A 23,542-nucleotide genomic window follows, 5' to 3' on the forward strand; every position below is an offset into this window, starting at 1 on the left:
AGGTCATGGCGAATGCAAGACGGATTAGAAATAAACGTTTAAACTCATGTGGAAAATCAGCTGGGATCATTATGATCCTCGGAATGAGAACTTCCTCCTCTTCGAATTTTCCTTTTAGTATCGTCCCGTGAATCAATTTACTTACCACCAAAACGCGTTCCGTGGCACAGATTTGGTTGTTATTTGTTTCGAAGCATGATTATAACGAATCCAACCTTTACTCTTGAATTGTGCGTTGGTAAGTTAGATACATCAATATAAATAAGTATCTTGCATGTCGGATTAAATCCTCATTTTTCTATAATGTTTGCCCCAAATTAGGTAATAACTATTGTATTTTTCAGCGTTTGCTAGAAAGTTTCTTATTCGGGTGTTTTATAACGTAGCGATTAATGCAATAGCTCATGTTGCAGAGTGGAGAATGGCCCCTTCACTTTCAGAATAAGGCGTTTCTCTGGAAAACTTCAATCCGCTATAATATTCCCAAATAACGATTATTGGTCCAATGCAAACGCAGTAATCAGTGCTGCAATCGCATCGAAACGCTGCCGATTCAAATCAGTACTTCATAAATTTCTTATTGTGCCTCGAAAATTATCTATTTGTTGATATCTGAGATTTTCTCAATGATTTCCCACTGCCAACCGAACCGTTTCGTGAGCAGCCTCATTTTGCTCTTGTGATTGAGAAGTTACGATGTTGAGCCATACTAACAATTTAACAAATAACGACTAGACTAATGTTTTGAAAGTAAAATTTTTCTTTTTTTTGTTTGTTGCGTTTTGTTATACCACTTTTTATGTCATGTCTCACAGAAAAGGGATAAGAAGTATCCTGTGTCCTTCTCCTGGTTTTAAGCTACCTCACCCCCAACCAAATCGGTTCGGTCGTTATTGAGTTGTGAATACCACCATCTTATATAATACATAAGTATTGGAACGCTTGGAAATATATTAGAGTTAGTACATTTTGGTGTATAGAAGAGACCTCTGACATTGCGTTTATAAAAATATCTCAATTAAAATAATGCGTCCTCATGTTTTTGCGTGTTTAATTATTTTGTGAAAATTTGTAATTTGAAAGTTTATCGCTGACTTTATCATACGTAAATCGAGGTCCTTCACATTTTTCCAAATAGAGGACGCAATTCAGTTGAAATAAAAATTGTAAATACACAGTTGTGAAGTATTAAAGTGACTCAAATTCTCACATCTTTCGTGAAACACTTACTTGGTTATTCAAGAGAGGATTCTGGAACACTATATTGCTGGACCTATTTTTTAGATATGAATTTAACTGAATATCTTTCAAAATGGTTGTGGAAACCTATAACTAATGGCTTTATGACATCATCTTGTACGAATACCTCATCTTTCGTCACTACGAGGGTTGTCCGAAAAGTTGTAAGTCGGGAAATATATATATATACGCATGCGTTCAGAAATTCTCTCTAAAATTTCAGTTTACCTAATTATATTATTGTCAAATACTGACTATTAAATTATGTATGCGTAAGCTATCCGTGCACTTACCAAAGTGCCATGGCTGAAATTGACGAATTGAGTTTCGAATTGGTTGACCACACACAGTATTGTCAGATCTGACTCCAAGTGACTTTTTTCTGTTTCTCAACTTTAAAGATTTACGTCCAGGAGAGATATTTTCATCAGAAAAAGACGTCTTCGGATACGTAGACGCCTATTTTGAGGAGAAAGACGGCAACTAGGGTTACCTTTCAAGATTTCACAAAAAGTGAAGTAGGTACAAAATAATTTTGAAATAAAATGTTTTATTGTTTTCCGAAATATTTTTACATACGCTAAAACCAATTCTAGAAACATTATTTCCACTCTGAAGCCGATGGTTTTGAAAATCTTCAACACCTTCTTGAGGTGAGGAAAATCGCTTTCCGCGCATATTTTGTTTGACAGGGACAAAAAGTCATTAGACGATATATCGGGTTAATACGGGCAATTAAACCGACGTTTTTCTCCTTCAAAAGTTCAATTGTTTGACCTGATTCATAGGAGCTGTATTGTGATGAAGAATGATGCGAGTTTTTTTATACGTGCAAGATCGATTGTATTGCAGTTTGCGATATCCTAAGAGACGCCTCCATCTGTCTGTAAGTGACTTGCCGATCTTCTTTAATCATGTTGCGCACAGTATCGATATTTCTCAGAATGATTCTTGTAAACATTCACTATCAACAACATATTCTATCAATTTTAATATTGCCACTGGCTTCGCAATAACAAACGTCAATGTAAAATACAGTGTTGCCACATCTCAGTAACACCACCTCCAAAACACACCTTTTCAAAATGAAAAAAATGTCTTATTCCTTTGAGAGGTTGTAAACTAACTTTTCAGACAACCCTCGTAATAGTATACAACCCTTCATATTCAGCTTCCAAATTTAGCATTCTCCAGATATGCGTATTTGGGAGAATGCTAAAGCTTTCTGAATTCAGTGACGTAGATATTTTTAATAAAAATTCTAGCTAATAATATTAAAATATTATCTTCTTTAATCATGCACAACATCGATATTTCTCAGAACATTCACTTTTCCAACATACTCTGTCAATATCTAAATTGCCATTAGTTTCGCAATAAAAAATGTCAATTTCAAATACAGTGTTGCCGCAACTCACTAACGCCACCGAATGTAAAAACGTGAAATGTAACTCTCGTCATCGGACGGTTAAACAATATTGAAGCATAGCTGCACCAAGTGTATAGACTATTTAGAAAAATAAAAACAAAACAAACAATTTGTCTTTTTGAAATATTCGCCCTCGGGGTCTATACATTTCTCTCAAACCAATTCTGGAAACATTTTTTCCACTCTGAAGCTGACATCATAGAAACATGGTTTTGAAAGTCCTCAACAGCTTCTTGAGGTGATGAAAGTTCTTCTAAGGTGTAGCACAATTTATTTTTTTCTTTGTAGCTCTTCATAATGCTAACAGAATTTCCTTTTCGGTTTATATTTCAAAATAATGAAAATATAAGAAAAAAAATTGAAACAACGATACACTTAAGGAAATATGCTTTACCAAATACTTTGGTTATTTTAAAATTTAGGTCGTTCCAACTATATGATAATATTTTATGTTTTACAATAGATTCAATTAAATTTTATAAAGTTCTACAATATTCTTTCATATAATGTTTAATGGAGTAGTTTTTGTTGCCTGTTAAAACATTTTTTCGCGACAATATAATTTCGATTTTTATTTTCACTCTATTTCTCCAACAATATATACCAAGAAAACTTTGAAGACTACAACAAATTTTAAGACAGCTCTACCAATTAACTTTTGTGGGGTACACAGGTACACTAACTTTGTCACTCAGTATCGGACCAGAAGACGGTTATTTTCCACCTTTTAGTAAAATTTGGCGATGGACAAATTAATGATTGGTGCTGGCTAACATTTTTTCGTTTGTAGAGTCACGAAGTTGGCATGAAGACCCTGGTCATGCTGGATGAACAGGGCGGTAAGCATTACATTCATTTATTGTAAACCTCCTGGGACGAAATTATCGAAATGTGTGGCTAAATATCATGCTTTAGATGTTTCGAGCTTGTTTATTAAAAATAAATGTCAGTAATTATACTATTCCTACGAATTAAGAAGGCGTTTTTAATAAGTGTTATTAATAAGTTTAAAAAATTGATTATTGAGGTAATTAAATTTGTTTTCACACTTTTTTCATTATAGCTCATGATTTAAACTTTTAATGACTTTTGAACGAGTTGTATAATAATTGTGTGTAATAATTTCGATGGGAAGCGTGTCGAAATAAAGGCTTTTATTTTTCGAAAAAAAAAAATGTACAATGGATGCGGTTCTCAGGAACAGTGCTTTATTATTTTATACGTTATTTTCGACGTTTATGAATTCAACTTTCATTGAGATACAAAAATTACAAAAACATTTGAAATAATAATGAAATTCAATTTGAGGTTTATCGTCGTGTTTTTTCGGTTATATTTTTTAATATTTATATTTAGAAACGTTTTTATCTTGAAAATAAATAAAATAGCAATGGAATTCCGCAGAATAGAACAAAATACTGAAAACCTCAAAAATATTGTCCTTAGTCCTTAGGCCCAGCTACAAATTTTTTATTTAGGATCAAACCGTTGAAACTTTTTTGATGGAGGCGGACAAATGTCGAAGCTGTCACGAAGTTGTCAATTTCATGCAAAAAAATTCATAACCACATTGTTAATTTTATTTTAATCAATGGTTTTTATTATATAATTAGCGTCAAAAATAATGGGCACTTGATGCGCCGGACACGCCAAATATTTCAATTTTGTGGAAACCAAAAATTTATTACTACAAGGCTGATTGTAACGGAGTTTACCATAAAAAATTTTTCCAATCACGTGGTAACCTTGTCAGACAATTTTTATGACGCATATGCGCAGACGGATGCACCAAAATGATCAATTTCTTGCAAATCTTTTATTTACAACATTTCTCCCGACAAAAATAGAGTTTTTAATATAGTTCTTGATTTTAGGTCTCTTCTGTTTCAAAATTAGTTTTTCTAATATATAAATATTTTTAAAAGATATAAGAAAAATATTGGGGCATATGTACAAAAAAAATTCAATTCTTATCGACATTCTTAAACTAAGTAAGTTAATGGTTGTTATTTTAAATATATTGTTATATAGTCCATTTATTAGGTAAATATTGTTTTAAGAATGTAATTTTTTTGTTAATAAAATTATGCTGATTCTTCTGCTAAAGAAATTTATAAAAATAAAATCATTATGTCTATCAATGATTTGATTTTCTAAATACAAAAGATTATTTTCAATTTATAGATAAAATAACTATTTTTTGTTTCTTGTTCATGACCTATGAATATTTTTTCTATGTATTTGATGTTAATCTGTAGAAGCTTGGGAAAAATATTCTTTTTTCGACATTGTAAGAAGAACCATCCTCTGTTAGATTTTTTTGAGTTTGATTTTGACCATCATTTTTAATTTTCAATTGCTAAGCATGAGTTCTCAAAATAGTTTGTATATAAATTGGAAGGGAAACACAAATCCCATATAAATTCATAAATAAATTGTAACTGTCTGAAGTGATCTAACCTTTGATTGGACGGATTTCAATTTCAAAAAACAAAAGAATAGCAACAAAAATAAACAAACTCTAATATTTATGTCCATTATTAATATGAACCATCCGAATCATTCTATTCATAATGCTGACTTCGATAAAGATTTTGTTTAATGTTTTAATGAATTGGGTGCCATTGCATATTGTAGTGTCATATACCGAAGCAAAATAACCAGAGATCCAACATTCAATTGTAAATGGTGAGGGTGGTGTGCCTGATAAATCCAATGCATTCGACAGCTCAATTGGATAATTTACAACTTCGTTGGCATCTCAAAATGTATCGATAGATTTTTATGACACCCCTGACAATAAGTGTTGTATTTTGAAGATCAAACTATTGATGTGCACATTTTTGCCATTTATATTCATCCACCCGTACTCTTCAATTTCGAGGACCGTTTGTCGCCTCAGATGAGCATTGTACCTCGTTGTTGATATAAATCGTTCCATTTTCCTCCATTTTTTTTTTTACTTCCGTATTTAAAAATATAACCATTCGAATTGAACTTTATCAACGTCTTTTTTGATCTTTAAACTATACAATCGGCACACATAATCCTCCATAAATTTGAATATTTCCTATCTACACCCAAATACTTTTGTTCCATGTCTAAAAATTGGACTTAAGCATCTTGATCTGATTTTTTTAAATGTCGAATGGTTTTTTCCCTTTTTTGTAAAAAGCTGAATTGATATCATCACCGATAAATAAGTGTATGCAATGTATATCTACATAAGTAAACGTTTGTATAATTATAAGTATCGTACATAGTAGAAAGGAAAAAAAGTGTTTTTTTCTTAAATTGTATCGACAACCCCCATTATTTTTACTGAACACACTGTTTTCACCACCACTGCACCGACGTATGACACTCACAATCACTCTCTGAAGACGATAACGTGGTTATCGAAACGCGCTTCAGACAGTGTAATTGTTAGTGTTGGTGTAAACAGTATGAATATCACCAACGGTTCAAGGAATTCCAATTTACCCATTAATTTTGCCGGACAACTGATGCATATTTGCATTACAGATAAGTAAAAGTACAAAATCAAAATGACATCTATGTTGTTGATAAAAGATTTGCAGGAAATTGATAATTTGGGTGCATATGACTTCGCATAATTCCCGCATAAAATGTCGGACAAGATTACCAGATTATTACAAGAATGTTTTATGGTAAATTCTGTTAGTATCAGCTGTGTGATATATTTGGCGTGTCCAACACGTTAAGTGATGCATTTCTTTTTTTTTTTTTCGCTAACTATATGATAAAAACTATTTATTCAAATGAAATTACAATTGTGATAAAATTGACATCTCCGTAACAAACCCAAATAATAGATACAAAACATTTTTGTCAAAAATTTTTCGCTGGGCCCAAGGAGTATAATTTGATTTTTCAAAATTTCGTAAAGCATTCCTTTTTCTTCTCATTGTTACACCTTACTTTGCAATTTTGTAGAATGTAGTCTGATCATTTTTCTTGATAGCATCTTTTCTGATTATTCCTTGACTACAAAATCGGTCGAAAACAATTAAAATACAAGGAGTATAATTCACCAAAATAAAAAGCAGGTATTCTACTTATTTTATAGGATTATTGTAGTTTATGTTTTTACGTTGAATTATTAATTTTTCTATTTTGCACCTATAATATAATCAATGCGGTACGCAAACAGGTGTCGTACTGAGCTGCAGCACGATACACAAAATTGACTACCTATCAGTGTTAAGTGTCAAACAAAAAAATTAATATTGAAAATATTGGATAAAGGTTCGTAACTTTTTTGGAAGCAAACTATTTATGGCCTCTTCAGTCAATTTACGTTATTCTGAAGGTGTGCAATTACATTCTCCATTTTCTTGTATTTAAAAAAACTTTGACATTCCAACAATAAAGTTTCAAAACTTTCAATTGTTCATATAGTTTGTTTAACAGTGTTACCCCCCAATTAGAGTTAAGTTACCACAATTCTATTAATACGAAATTCGAACAACTTCTCAATTTAAAATAGAAAATAGGGGCTAAATAGAAAAAATGACAGTTGTAACCCGATAAGGAATTTGGACCAACAGTATCAAAAAACTGATTTTCGTTTTCCAATTTTCTCAGTTTTGGAATTATAATAGTCCAGAAATAATCAATATTTCAAGCTTAGATTCATGAATCATGGCTGACGTTCAGTTTTGATTGCATATGAGTTTCGGTAAAACAACTAACGAAACACTGTCAATTGACAAACAAATTGTCATACTGCGCTCAGTTTTTACATTTTGATTAGTTCTGAGGTACTCATACGTTCAACTAAAGCCACATACCACATACTCTCTAAATGACGCAATACCACCAACATGAGATGGGATGGGATACATATATTATAAATATTTCCGATCAGATCATACAGTCGGCCGAGTGTCTGAGAGTGTTGGTGAAAGTTACTCATAGAGCTAAAAATACATGTTGCATATATTGATTTTCAATTCGTTTTACGTGATTTATGGCATTTCTCCAATTCTCAGTTCTCGTATGTTTTTTTAGTTGGGATCATATTAATTCGATCGGATCTAAAATAAGTAGTACGCAGTTAATCTTAAAACTATTTGAAATATAAATCTTGTTGAAGTAAATACTTCTGTAAGTCTTCTTTGGTAGAATATCTAATTAGAATTTTATGAATTTGTCTTGAATGATACGAGACGTTATCTAACACAATTACATAGTTTGGTACTGGTACCAGTTTTTCTTTGAACCAAGACTCGACTAGTTCGAATTCAATATCTTGGTGGTAATCTATAGAACTATCCTTAACGTACTTCGAACTTAATATGAATAGCAACATTCACATGTCGCAAATTGGAATTAATCTATCAGGTTTGATATTTTTTTAAAATTTCGTAAAACATTCCTTTTTCTTCTCATTGTTACACCTTGCTTTTCAATTTTGTAGAGTGTAATCTGATAATTTTTAGTCAAAAACATTGATTTCTTGATAGCATCTCTTCTGGATATTCCTTGACTACAAAATCGGTTGAAAACAGTTAAAATCACTTTTGCAAGCAAAACATTCATCGAATGATATGCGCACTACGACCACACGATGCGTCCAATCATGCTAGCGTCCAACGTTGGAAGCATTGGACGCATCGTGTGATACCGGCTTAATTCATAATGGAATATGTAGTGAAATTCATTTTATGTTTAAATTATTGTTTGAAGGAATTAAGAATCTTATCGGCGATTTAAATGTTAACTTAATCTTTTTATAAACACGCTCGAAATAATAATCATGAGTTTTCCACAAATTTTGATAATTGGCCCCCGGATTGTAAGTATAATAAAAAGAGTGTATTCAAATTGTACATACTATATATGCTTTTGTGAAATTATAAATGCGTTAGACCTAAATGTTTAAGAATTCTCGTCAATGAATTTTTTGACATTCTTTTTAATAATTATTCAAATCTTATACCATATATGAACTTAGATTGAAAAGAAAAACTCTTATACAAAAAAAATGAATGAAAATGAATATTATTTTACAATAATAAGGCAGAAAGCTTAATATTTCTGCGTTAGGCTCTAAGATGATCACGGCGAGTAGGGCAGAGCTCTCAAACTTCTCCCCCTGTGGGGTATTTATATCAATATCCCATCTCCGCCTGAAGATTAGTTAGTTGAGACATATTTTACAAATGGTTCTTTAAATAAATAAAGTAGATCTATTTTACATACGCCACTGTCAAACTGTATCTTGATACCATCAATCATGAAAACCAGCGTAAATAACACATAGTAACAAATGACTAATGTCACTCGAAGTAATGGAAGCATTTTTTGCTCCTATTGTTACTGAGAGCAAATGTGCAGCTTCAACTTTCTGCCACGAAATAGTACAAAATATACAGTGTTTCTATATTCGAACTACATCGCTCTACCACAGAAGATCTCAATCAATTTTGATTCATTTTGATATACGAATACGTTAGGGGGCCTAGTTGCTGAGGTGTAGGGTGTTCAAAATTGTAAATCGAAATCAAAAATTTGTCATAAATAAAGAACACCTTTAATTTTTTTTTTAAATTTGATGACCAATATACTATGAAGTAATATTTTAATATTATTATAATATTATATAATAATTTTAATATAATTAATTATTCATTTAATTTCGAATAATGATTGAGTGAATGAAGCGTGAGTAGTTCAAAACAAATAAACTTATTCATAATTTGAATTTCAAACAAAAATGTATTAAAATAATAACAAAATTGGCAATGGAAAATAAAAATAATAATAGCACCAATTAAATTTAAACAACACTGTATTACAACAATAACTGTTGGCCGCTGTTGAATTTCTCTGAGCAAAATTGAATCCTATTTTACAAACTATTTTTTATTTTAGTATTTTAACATTATGCTTAGATTTTATGTTTAAGGAAACTTAACATTTAGTTGAAAGATATTTTAGAAAAGGAAAAGTAAGTCCTACCTCTGTTTTATGACCCCGGACACATGGGTCACACAAAGGACTCTTTTACTTTTCGGAGTAATGCATATATTTTAGTAAAACATCTGTAATTTTACGATTCTTAAGGAGAGGCTTAGACCTCAATTTAAATATTTTATTATTAGTTTTTAGTTAGTACAAACCGACTCTTTCAAGCGTGAGGACGCTCCTCGAAAACGTAGTCTTTTAAATAAAGACTTAATATATGAATGTTAAACATTGTGTATTTCATTTATAAATATAAAACCTAATAATCACGATTACCTATCCATAACTTTCAACAGGTTATGGGCCCAGATAACGTGAATATTTAACTCGTGAAAATAGTGAACTTAAATAATAATTTGTGATCGAAATCAAACTTGTAAAAGTACTTGCTAGACATTCCACAATTAAGTGATAATTGTAGTGTGTGTATAAAAATATTTTAAATAGAAGATATATTAAGTGGATTATTTTATTGTGAGTGAATTGAGATAATTCGACATAATGACAAATTCGAACTTAAACTCGCAAAGAGGAATAACTCCTTTTAATGGACAGAATTATAGTATTTGGAAGAAGAGAGTGCGCCTACTGTTGAAAGAGCACCATATACTCAGCATTATTGACGAAGAAATTCCTGTGTTTCCAAATGATAAATGGAATAAAAAGAATGACGTTGCCCATAGTATTGTCGGTTCGCTTTTGGCGGACTCGCTGCTTCATTTTACGGATGTGACATATGCTAAGAATATTTTTGAAAAATTAGATTCTGTATATGATCGAAAAAGTCTTCCAACACAAATGGTGATGAATCAAAGACTTTCAGAATTAAAATTAGCGCCTGATATGCCACTAAGAGAACACTTTTCAATTTTTGATACGTACGTAAATGATCTGCTAGCGTCTGGATCAATAATAGATGAAGCAGGTAAAGTACTCAGTTTATTAAAAACACTTCCATCATCGTATGAAGCAGTATCTATTGCAATCGAAACATTACGTGAAGATCAATTAGATTTAGACTTTGTAAAATCGCGTTTATTGAATCACGAAATTAAAGTGAAAGGACAAAATCGTGATACTAGTACAAAAATATTAGTTGCCGAAAATAGTGATAAATCGAGTGAAAAGAAATTTCCCTTCCGGAGATCAAATTATAATGGAAAATCAAAATTTAAGAATGGTCACAAGCCGTCCAAGAACTTTAAAAACTCTTTTAAAAGTAAAAATAAAACAAAATGCTATCAGTGTGGCCGCATAGGACATATACGAAGATATTGCATTTACTTTAAGAAAAACCAAGAGTACAACGAACGAAAAACAACTAAGGCTGCTCAAATTGCTCAATCAGTGGAACCGAATTCGCAAGCTATCACTTTTATGGCTGGTGGAAATAAATTAATTGAAACAAATCAAAATAAAATTGTTTTCTTGCTAGATTCCGGAGCATCCGATCATATTATAAACAGAGAAGACATCGCCAGAACATTTGAGCCACTTGAAACACCAATTAAAATTTTGGTTGCCAAGAGCGAGCAGTACATTTCAGCAACCAAACGAGGTTCAATTAATGTGACAACCAACAAAGACGTAAAGGTGACAATTGGAGAAGTTCTTTACAGTCCAGAAGTCCCATACAATCTACTGTCGGTTTCCAAGCTCCAAAAGTCAGGCATGGTCATCTTGTTCGATCAGCATGGAGTAAAGATAAGTAAAAATGGTACACTTATCATGCAAGGTAAGCCACTAAATAGTTTGACGCAAATAAACTTTACTATTGAAAATTACGAAATAAATTCTGTCGTCAAAATACTCGACAATAAGAAAATAAATTATGACATTTGGCATAAGAGATTAGGTCATATAAGTAAGGATAAATTTGTAAAATTAAAGATACATAATATGATAGACGATTTCGAAGAAATAAAAGAAATTAATCCGATTGATAAGATATGTGAAGCTTGTATTAATGGCAAGCAAACTCGATTACCTTTCAATAAAGTTAAAAATCGAGATCATGTAAGAAGACCATTGTTTATTGTACATTCTGATGTATGTGGTCCAATCACTCCGACGGCACTAAATGATAAAAATTATTTTGTCTTATTTCTTGATCATTATACTCATTATTGTATAGTATATTTGCTTAAACATAAATCAGAGGTGTTTTCAGTATTTAAAGATTTTGTCGCGAAAAGTGAATCACATTTCAATCTCAAATTAAATTACTTATACATAGATAACGGTAGAGAATATTTATCAAATGATATGAAAGATTACTGTAAAAATAAAGGCATAACTTATCATTTAACGGTCCCGCGAACTCCTCAATTAAATGGCGCTGCTGAACGTATGGTTAGAACAATTACAGAAAAAGCTCGGTCAATGATAGCTGGATCTTGTTTAGATAAAGTTTTCTGGGGTGATGCAGTTTTAACAGCAACTTACTTGATAAATATTATTCCGAGTAGAGCATTAAAAATAATGAAGACACCTTATGAGTTGTGGCATAGCAAAAAGCCTTTGTTTAAATATTTAAAAGTATTTGGTTCTACTGTATATGTACATGATAAACTCAATAAAACTAAATTCGATAATAAATTTTGGAAAGGTGTACTGGTTGGTTATGAACCAAATGGTTACAGAGTATGGGATGTAGAATCTCATAAACATGCTGTTGTAAGGGATGTTATTGTGGACGAGACAAATTATTTGGTGTCTCGGCCAGGTATAAAATCTGACAGAACAAATAAGGGTTCCGCAGATAAAACTGATTCATTTGAAGTTTCAGTGATGGAAAATAAATCTGGTAATGATGAACCAGATAGTTTCAATAAATCTGATATTGAGAAATCAGATAGTGTATATAAATCTGATGATGATAAATCAGATATTGTATCTGATATTGAGAAATCAGATAGTGTATGTAAAACTGGTAATGATAAACCAGGTAATGAATCTGATAATGAGAAATCAGATGTACTCTGTGATCCCAGAAATAAATTTCCAAGATTAGAAATAGAAAATAGTGATTTTGACGCCAGTCGTCGGAGGAGTGAAAGGATCAGAGGTCTTCCAAAAATATCATATGATGAATCTGGTAGTCCAGAAGAATGTATGTTATCAGCTCAAATAATAATAAGTGCTGTACCGAAATCATTTGATGAAATTAAAAATAGGCCGGATAGAGTTCAATGGGAACAAGCTATTGAAAGTGAACTTAATTCACTTGATACAAATAATACTTGGACATTAGTACCAAGACCTACTGATAAAAATATTGTAGACTGTAAATGGGTATTTACAATTAAGAATAATGAATTTGGTAGTCCTTGTAAATATAAAGCTCGTTTAGTAGCAAGAGGTTTTAGTCAGGAATATATGGTAGACTATGACGAAACTTTTGCGCCAGTTGCTAGAATATCTAGTTTTAGATTCATTGTCGCTTTTGCCAACCAGAATAATCTGTTACTACACCATATGGATGTAAAAACAGCATTTTTGAATGGCAAATTAAAAGAAGAAATTTTTATGAGAGTACCTGAGGGCGTTCAATGTAAAAAGGGTCAGGTCTGTAAATTAAACAAAGCACTTTATGGTTTGAAGCAGGCAGCCCGGTGTTGGTTTGAGGTATTTGACAAAACTTTAAAATCAATGAATTTTCAAAATTCTCCAGTAGATCGGTGCTTTTATATCTTAGATTTGGGGGATATTTCCAGGAATATTTATGTCGTACTATATGTTGATGATCTTGTTATTGCCACTCTGAATAAAGATACGATGAATAGTTTAAAAGAATATTTAATGCATAAATTTCAAATGGTAGATCTTAAAGAAATAAGATTATTTCTAGGTATAAGAGTTTCCAGAACAGAGTCAGTCATAACATTAGATCAAAGTGCGTATGTAAAATTAGTTCTAGAAAAATTTAAGATGCAAGATTGTGATCCAGAAAATAGTCCTCTTGAAAACAAAATAGATTATGAAGCTTTAAATTTAGATAAAAATTGTAATAAGCCATGTCGAAGTATTATTGGTTGTTTGATGTATTTAATGATTTGTACTCGCCCAGATCTGAGTTTTTCAGTCAATATTGTTAGTAGATATATGAACAAAAATAATATTAAATTATGGCAATATTTAAAAAGAATCTTAAGATATTTAAAGGGCACAATCGATTTAGAATTAGTATATACTAGAAGTCATTATAAAAATATAATAAGTGGATATGCTGATGCTGATTGGGCGGGTGATATTAATGATAGAAAAAGTACGACGGGTTATCTTTTTAAATTATACGAAAATTGTACTATCTGTTGGGCTACGAAGCGGCAGACTTCCGTGGCAGGCTCTACTCCGGAAGCTGAATATATGGCTTTGTATGAGGCTGCACGAGAAGCTCTGTGGTTGCGATCTCTAGCAGAGAGTATAAAAATAATTATATCAGGTCCTATAATAATATATGAAGATAACAATGGATGCATAAGTATTGCAAATAATCCATCAAGTCACAAAAGATCGAAACATATCGATATAAAATATCACTATTCTCGAGATAAAGTAGAAAAGGGACTAATCAAATTAATTTATATGCCTACAGATCAGCAGATAGCCGATGTATTGACTAAATCACTGACAGGGGCAAAATTTATGGAATTCAGAACAAAAATGGACTTGAAATAGTTTTTAAGAATTTATTTTTTTTTAACACTATTGTAAATTGGTCTGGTAAGGTTTTCCCATAAGATGTTGGGTTTTCCCTTAAACCCTTAAGCAACAAATGTTGGACCAGGTAGAGTCATATAAGTTGATGGACTATGTTGAGAGAAGGGTCATTACGGTTTTTATTCAAGTAAAGATAATATTGTAAGAAATGTATGGGGTACTTAATACGTAGGATTTTAGTTGTAAAATATTATTATGTAGACTGTATTTTTACAAGTTTGTTTTTATGTAAGGGATTCATTTTTGAGGGGGCGTGTTGAATTTCTCTGAGCAAAATTGAATCCTATTTTACAAACTATTTTTTATTTTAGTATTTTAACATTATGCTTAGATTTTATGTTTAAGGAAACTTAACATTTAGTTGAAAGATATTTTAGAAAAGGAAAAGAGGCTTAGACCTCATTGTAAATATTTTATTATTAGTTTTTAGTAAGTACAAACCGACTCTTTCAAGCGTGAGGACGCTTCTCGAAAACGTAGTCTTTTAAATAAAGACTTAATATATGAATGTTAAACATTGTGTATTTCATTTATAAATATAAAACCTAATAATCACGATTACCTATCCATAACTTTCAACAGCCGCTTACTCCAATAAACTTAATTTAATTAATTAATTAAATATAATAATAAACATAATTAAATTAAATGAAGCAATTTATACGCGGTTTCTGGAAGATATGTTCGATGAATTGTTCGAGAATGTACCGTTAAATATTAGACAACACATGTGATTTCAAAACGATACGGAGTACCTCTTCATTTTGCTGCAGCGACAAAAAATTACTTGAACGGACGTTTTGGAGAAAAATGGATTGGTTGAGGTGGACAAATTGTTGGCCTCCAAGATCACCTGACTTAAATCCTATCGATTTTTTTATATCGGGCTATATGAAGTCCTTAGTGTACGAAACAATCATCGAATCTGAACAAGATCTATAATATATATAAACTCGCGCAACCAATTGAAAAAAAAATGACATTGCGTAGCAAAAGTAAAAAATTTATTCGAAAAAAAAAACGAAATACACAAAATTAGTTTGAAGCAAGGCAAAAGCTGACTCCTTGGTATCATAACAGATGTTCGAAATGACCTCCTTCTTGTTCTGTGCACTTCAGACATCGCTTCTTAACAGCTTTACAGATGCGCGCAAGTGTAGGTTTATCTGCATTCAGCGTATCGACTTCGTTGGTGATTATGTTTTTCATGGTCTCCACATCTGGTAAAGCATTTTTGAACACCCCATCCTTTAAAATTCCCCACACTGCAAAATCTAAAGGAGTCAGGTCAGGAGATCTTGGTGGCCATTCCACTTGACCTCGTCTACCAATCCAATCCGGAAAATTTTGATTTAGGAATTCGCGAACAATTACAGCGTAATGGGTCGGCGCGTCATCTTGTTGAAGAGTTAACACACGACCAAAAAAATCCGGGTTATTATTCAGTTCTTCGCGCAGTTCCATCAACAAATCAAGGTATGCAGCACCTGTTACTGTTGGGTCGAAAAAGTAAGGGCCAATGATTCCGAAGGAGCAAACACCAAGCCATACCGTTACACCTGGAACATTTAATTCTTCTTGGATGGTGATATGCGGATTGTCTGTAGATCAGTATACGCAATTGTGTCTGTTGATTCGGCCATTTAATTTAAATTGTGCTTCATCTGACCACAAAATGGTTTTAAAGAAGTCTTTGAACGCTTCACATCGAATTACGTACCACTCAGCAAACTGAAGTCTGCGGTCCGGATCGTCTTCTGTTAATGCTTGTAAAAGACGTGGTCTGTAAACATGCATATCTACTTCCTTCATTATTCGCTGCAAGCTGGAACGAGAAATTTCCAATTCATGGCAAGCTTTACGGACTGATCGCGCCGGGGTTTCAACAAAACTCTCAGCGACGATGTGTAGGTTTTCTGCAGTTCGCACGCTGCGTGGCCGCCCCGAACGCTTCGTATCATTCACAGTACCATTTTTTTCAAACCTTTTTATCAAGCGATACACAGTTTCACGCCTCGGAACTTGACTGTTAGGAGATTTTTCGGCAAAATCGGAGAAAATGTTTTGATAATCGGCATGATAACGGTAGTACGAGGTCACTAAAAACACGCGTTCCGCAATTGTGAACCGATAACTCGATCCCGTTGCCATGGTTACACATTCGTTACACATTTAAATACCCTCACCGCTCCTTTACACACGAACAACTGTAAGGTATTCGGTAGAAACGCGTAACCTTGTACTAGTAGGGTGAAACCAACTCATGCGCATTTTGTGTTAGCGTTGCGCGACTTTTGGGCCACTCGTTATAATAGCTAGAATTCAAGATGTGGTAGAAATAATTCAATCCCATCCACATATTCTCAGACACGTTTTTCAATGACAAAACGGTCGGTGTAATAAGTGTATTGAAGTAAGCGGCCAACAGTTATTGTTGTAATACAATGTTGTTCAAATTTAATTTGTGCTATTATTATTTTTATTTTCCATTGCCAATTTTGTTATCATTGCAATACATTTTTGTTTGAAATTGAGATTATAAATAATTTTCATTTGTTTTGAACTACTTACGCTTAATCATTATATTCGAAATTAAATGAATAATTAATTAATTTGTAAATTACTTACATGCTTTTAGACTTTTATTTAGAGGCAAATTTCTACAACACCGTTCATTTCAGCTCCATGAAAGGTTTTTAGTTTTTTAACTAAAAATAATCGGGCAATTTAAAACAAAATTTAAAAAATAATTTGCTCCAGAGGCATAAAAAATAGGGGGACAAAAGTGACAACTAACTCTGACAGTGCGCCAATAGTTAAATTTTTCCAAAGTTTGTTTATGTCATTACTTCATTTAGGAGCATATTGGTCACCAAATTTGAAAAAAAAGTTAAACGCGTTCTTGATTAATGGCAAATTTTTCATTTTGTTTTAAAATTTTGAGCTCTCTATATCTCAGTTACTAGTTAATTAGTAAAAAAATCTATTTACAAATCATATCTTCTGGAACTAACTCTGTCGGTGGCTATTTATCTCTTTTTTTTCAATCATTCAAATTAGAAAAAATCTTCATTTTTCATAGTGTTTTTTACAGAAGTTCTAATATACCAATCTTAGCACAAACTTTGGTATAAGGGTTGATCTAAAATATATAAAATGATATTTATCAGGTCCTTATTTTGGAAATCTATTAACTGTACTGTAATAATTATTAGTTGTAAAGCCAAACATATGATTTTACGGTAATTTTATAGTTTCGCGGTCCCCTCGTTTTTAGCTCTAGAAAATCGAAAAATCATTCTATTTCGAAGAATTTTTTTTTCAAAATCATCGTTTTTACGGCGGAATTAAGAAAAAAAATATGGGAAATATCTTACCTGGAAATTTCAGATAGTTTTACGATTTTAAATGTGATCATAAACGCACTTCTTCGCATATAATCATTCATAACTTTTTTCAAAGTATTAAACGAAGTTCATATATTTTTTTGTTAATCTATACAAAAAACGAACATAATGGAAAAAAAATTGGGAAATAATTGTTTATTCATTTTTTATCTCTAACAGATGGTGAAAATTTTCAATTTTTCAAAGTTAACTTTTAATATTGTACACTTGATTACAATAAATGATGTTAAAAATGTTTTTGTTCATATAACTTTAATGATTACTTAATAAAAAAGATACAGACGATTATATGTGAGAAAAGGTCAATTTTAAGAAAAATTGTTATTATTTTTATTTGTAAAAACACAATAAATCAACATTTTTGTATAATTTTTTTTCACTTTGTTCGTTTTTTTTTTGTGTAGATTATGAAGAAAAATATAAAAACTTCATTTGATTATTTGGAAAAACTTCATCAACAATTATACGTGAATGAGTGCATTTTCATGAACATTTAAAGCCCTGGAACCAATATAAGTTCATTTTTTTTATTCTCATAATTTTTTTCCTAATTCCGCCGTAAAAACGAAGATTTAAACAAATTCATAGAAATCGGATGATTTTTCGATTTTCTAGAGAGAAAGTATAAAATTACCAATTTTACCCTTGTGTATAATATCGGTTCCGATTGTTCATATTTTTTAGATATTTTAATAAGAGTCATTTGAGAAATATGGATACGTTTATACAGAGAAACTCATGAGGGACTTTACATACTTCCATACTACCATGTAGTACATCAGGGAAGATACAATGTGGCTACTAGAAAGTGTCATTTCCTCTTCTTTATTAATTTACAGGGCGATTTGTAAAATTGGCTATAGTATTACACAGCTCGTTTGATTTTTAAAATTTTTTCATGATGCAGTACACTACTATCAAGTATTCGACTGGTATTAACTAAATTTAGAAATTCCAGCTTTGGATAAATCAATATAGGGATTCGTATTGAATATGCACCATGTACAAAATTTTTCTGAATGTAATAAGTGATTTCCATACTAAATAAATAACCAATGAAAACGGCTTATCCAACAGTTAAACAGTCGTAATAGCGATCAAGTCACAAATATTCAAGAAAAAGTTGATCATGGAATGTCTATAAACAATATATGAACTAAAAAAAGCATACGCCAGCACATGAAGGAATAAGAAAGTATGAAGATTGTTTCCACCTAACCAGAAGCTTTTCTAAGGCGTAATCAATTAGAAATCAGAAACGAAGAATGTAGAAAACAACCTAGCACTTGAATAAGATTTTGTACCTGGTTTTGGATATTCGAAAATTATGATCGCGAAAAGTCTAACATCGACTTAAGTGGAAACAACGCTTCTTCACAAGTTTCTGACTGAACAGATTAAATGATCATCTTGAGAGATTAAAAATAAAAAAACCACCATCAGATTTTGTGGAGAAGGGTGAAACAACGATATTTTTTGTATACATAGAGACTGCAAGAATTCAAAGAACAGTAACATAGTTATCTATCGTAATTCTAACCAAAGGTTGACAATGTCCAAGTACAAATCACGTATATTTCAGTCTACGAGGATGTATTGATATCTAATTAGCCTAGACCAGTTCCATGCATAAACAAAATATTGCGTTACCATAGCAAAGAACAATAACTTATTAGAAGTGTCAGTGTAAAGTTTGACGTCAAAAAAGTAAACCAGAGTTCGCAAAAAAAGTTGTCCACCGAGATTGTGAAAATCGAAAAATTAGAGTATCGAACCATCATCAAGTACCTGTATTTAAAAGGGTTAAGGAGGTAAGTAGATTTACGAAGATATGCTTGATACCCTTGGTGGTCAATGTTCTTCATATGGCACCTTGAAAAATTGGACTGCAAGCTTCAAAAGAGTTAAATTTTCCGTTAAAGATGATGACCGATCGGGAAGACCAGGTTTTGTGTCAGTCCCCGAAAATATCGATGCAGTTCATGGTATGATTTTATCATACCGTCGAATTGGGCTAAAACGAATATACGAAGCACTGAATATTTCATACGAACACGTTCATCATCATCACATTAATTTGGACATGAGAAAAATTTCTTCAAAATGGATCCCCAAATGTTTGAATGTTGACCAAAAACGTGCAAGGTAGAAGCATCGCGTTGGATATGTGCTCGATTCGAAAATGATGTAGACTTCTTAAATCGAATTGTTACTATGGATGAGACTTGGATACATTTCTACGATCCAGAAACAAAGCAACAATCGATGGAATAGCGACACTCTGGTTCTCCAAGACCTAAGAATGGCTCTCCATGAAGTTTCGTGTCCAAAAATCTGCTGGAAAAGTTCTTGCTTCAGTTTTTTGGAATTGCCATGGAGTAATCATGATTGATTTTTTGGATAAGGGTAGAATAATAACTGGAGATTACTATTCCACTGTATACTATTACTGACCACTCTACGGGATTGAAAGTGAAAAGACGCGGAAAGCTATCCAAAGGTGTTTTGTTTTTGCAGGACAACATCCCTGCACACAAATCTCATGTTACCATGCAAAAAATTCGTGATTTTGGGTTTGAATTACTAGAACACCCCCCTTAGTCACCAGATTTGGCTCCGTCCGACTATCATCTCTTTCCTCAACCGAAAAAAAAAGTTTAAAAGGTCTTAAATTTTCTTCCAACGAGGAGGTAATAAAAGCTGTGGAGGAGCTGTAATAAATGTATCCAATTGAGAGGAGAATATGTTGAGTAACCTTTGTTGCCTTTGAAATTTTGTTTGGTTCTATAATAGGCTAAGAATTTTTCAATATATCCTCGTATAGCTTTATTATTCAAAATTGAGGAAATTTTCTTAATTCAATAATTAGAGAGAATAACGCAGAAAACCAAAGAACAACTGGAACTGTAGTTATGGGAGGAGCAATAATGAATAATATTTCTGAGTGACCGTCTTTAGGGACGCGAATTCTAATTAAATTGTTGAATAAGTAATCAGCGAATGCTGCAACATTTCAAATTCACTCATTGTATTTCAAGCCACAAGACCCTCTGCGGCTGGAACTTTGAATTTGAGTTTCGTGTTGATTGTAGAATATGTTTTTTATATGAATGAAGCGATGTTACTATGGAAAAAATGTTCATATTTAAAACAGTTACATTTCACATGACAAAAATTCCCATTTCAAAGTCAAATGAATAAACTTTTATATACGTTTTAAAATATTCTTTATGAACTGCTGTTAATTATTAGAGCCAATTCATGGTTTCAACAAGACGGAGTATCGATTATTTTAATAGTGAAGCATTATTTGAGCATATGAGATCACAGAGCTGAACCCTAGTGACATATTTTTTCCAGGCTAGATGGAATTCATAGTTTACGAAACTTTTAAATCGAAGAAATCACACATTTTATTATTATATTTCAATTATTATAATTTGTCAATGACTAATTTTTGGACCCTTGAGTTTTTTTAAGAACTTTAAGCTTTAAATCCCTAATATGTTTCATATCCGGTAATTTTTATTTCTGGAGGAACTCTCACCCAATATAAATAAATAAGCAGTGCAGGTGTTTGGATTTTCCATAATATATTCGAGAAGAGAACAAAACAAACCGATCCATCACATGTGTTATATTCCTTTTAAGGCATCATACCGAACCGTTTTTTTTTCAAAAGTATCATTTACAGAGACTAAAAATGGGTTCTATATGATAATTTGAAACGCAAAAGGTAGCGACTCTACGAATGAATCATCACGAAGTACTGCAAAGACCAGTGCACATCCCACAAAGACCCTTCAGTGTGTTTGGGGAACTTACGACGAATTGTTCATTTTAAAGTGGTGAAACTTAGACAGACTATCAGTAAACATCTTTATTATGCTCAATTATATCGAGTGAACCATCGTTAACAATTTGTTCGATTGGATTTTATTCAAAAAAATTTCTTTCTGGTCTCCTTTTATATTTGAAAATCAACTTTTGTTCAACCTCTATCTCACTAACTAAGTACTTGAAGAATATATGTTCGTACCTCAATTTTCATTATACCTGTTTAGCATTATTGGAGGAATTTTTGAACACCATGCTCAACGGATCAAACAATAAATATAGTCTTGAATATTTTTTGAAAATATTAGCAGTGTTTTGGTATGATACATTCAGGAATTGTCTTTTCAGCTCCTTGTATTAAATTTTTACCAAGTATTATTAGTTCCCTCTTCATTATGTGGTCTTGGACATATTTTCTTAAACTGACATATTTTTTCATTCGTCAATCATTCAAACCACAAGTCTGTCGTTTATTATTTCATTCATCTAAATAGATTTTTTCTATTTTTTTATTTCCAGGACCTTTCCATATATTGATTTTAGATCTCTTTTGATAGAAAATCAGTTTAATTCAATATATTATAAGTAAAAATGTTCTTCATTAAAATGTCAAGTGTTATTTTGATAAAATATGAAATAGGTCGAAACAAATTTTAACCTGTTAGTTTGAACTGATTTTCTATCAAAAGAGATCTAATATCAAGAAAAATCATCACGAAAAATTAGTAAATCTGTTTATTATTATCATATTCCATCCGTATTTTTTTCGGCTACGTTTGACAATTTGCCTTCAAAACCAAAATCCACTCCTGTTTGTTGAAATTTTTGAATGTTGACAAATTCTTGGCGAGAATCAATATAAAAATAATTGAACTAAACAAAAAGCTACGCAGGGTTGTCACAAACAAGTTACGTCAAAATATCTTTAAATGACTGCCCTGTATATTTCAATTGTAAGAAGAGTCATGTAAAATGGAAGTAAGAAAACCAAGAAGAAGTTGAAAACTTCAAAAACAGTTGGAGTATTTAGTTCTGTGTGTGTGAAAGTGCAAATGGAGTACATCAAAAAAATTCTTTCTTATAAAACAACTTCTTTACTAAATTTTTCTCCAATTAAACTGGAACAAATTATTTTAAAACGAGTCCCAAAATATAACCTATCCAATGCTTTTCTAAGAAACTAAAATTCAAATTAGTTAGCTACATTATCTTTACATTTCTAGTGCCAATGGCGGATAGAGTAGACTATATTTCATATTCAAATAAATTATCCCAATAAAAAGATTTAGTCCGCTTCTGTTAAGATGGAACTATTACTATCGTTGCCTTTCATTACGGTCGAAAAATGAAAAACGACTGATTCGATAACCATATCTTTTAGAAAAAATCATTCCCGCACTCAATTTTCCTCTTTTATAACTCTTCCATGTTAACTTTAGCAGTAAGTAGCAAACGCTCCATGTCTATAATTTTCATTGTTACATTGCGGCGCGTCACATATTTTTTATTTTTATTTACGTCCAAACAAGTTCTATTGGGTTAAACTGTAATACCGCATCTACAAGTAATTCCACCGAGAACGTATTTAGAGTAATACGATATACGAGGTCGGTCTAAAAAATTCGGTTAATTGGAAGAAACAAAAACAGACGTTACAAATGTATTACTTTTATTTGCTTTCAAAGTAATCGCCATTGTACAAAATGTTCATAAAGTATATGAAAACTGTCAGGAAATGCCTCTTTCGGAATCGATCGCAGAACAGATGTTATACGTTCGCATAACGTGCCCCTTTTAGCACCTCTTTCATGCGGGGAAGCAGGTTCCAGTTCGGTGGATTATCGAGAATAGTTATTCCTCCACGTTTAATCAAGGATTGTTGCACGCGGATTGCAGAGTGAGGACGCGTGCTATC

General features: G+C 31.9%; 1 protein-coding gene across 9 annotated transcripts in view; it reads left to right on the forward strand.

Annotated features, from left to right (window-relative positions):
• The window catches only part of LOC130445928 (synaptosomal-associated protein 25), a 119,191-nt gene that overhangs the window by 42,275 nt on the left and 53,374 nt on the right, over window positions 1-23,542 (forward strand). For 4 of the 9 annotated variants that reach the window (XM_056781835.1, XM_056781830.1, XM_056781833.1 and 1 more), the window contains exon 4: window positions 3,459-3,507. The exons of the other annotated variants lie outside the window; for them this stretch is intronic. In XM_056781835.1, the coding sequence (XP_056637813.1) occupies window positions 3,459-3,507 (49 nt within the window). The remainder of the gene's footprint in view (window positions 1-3,458; window positions 3,508-23,542) is intronic. 9 annotated transcript variants of the gene reach the window in all.

This window comes from Diorhabda sublineata, chromosome 6, assembly GCF_026230105.1.
Source record: "Diorhabda sublineata isolate icDioSubl1.1 chromosome 6, icDioSubl1.1, whole genome shotgun sequence".
Classification (NCBI taxonomy): domain Eukaryota; kingdom Metazoa; phylum Arthropoda; class Insecta; order Coleoptera; family Chrysomelidae; genus Diorhabda; species Diorhabda sublineata.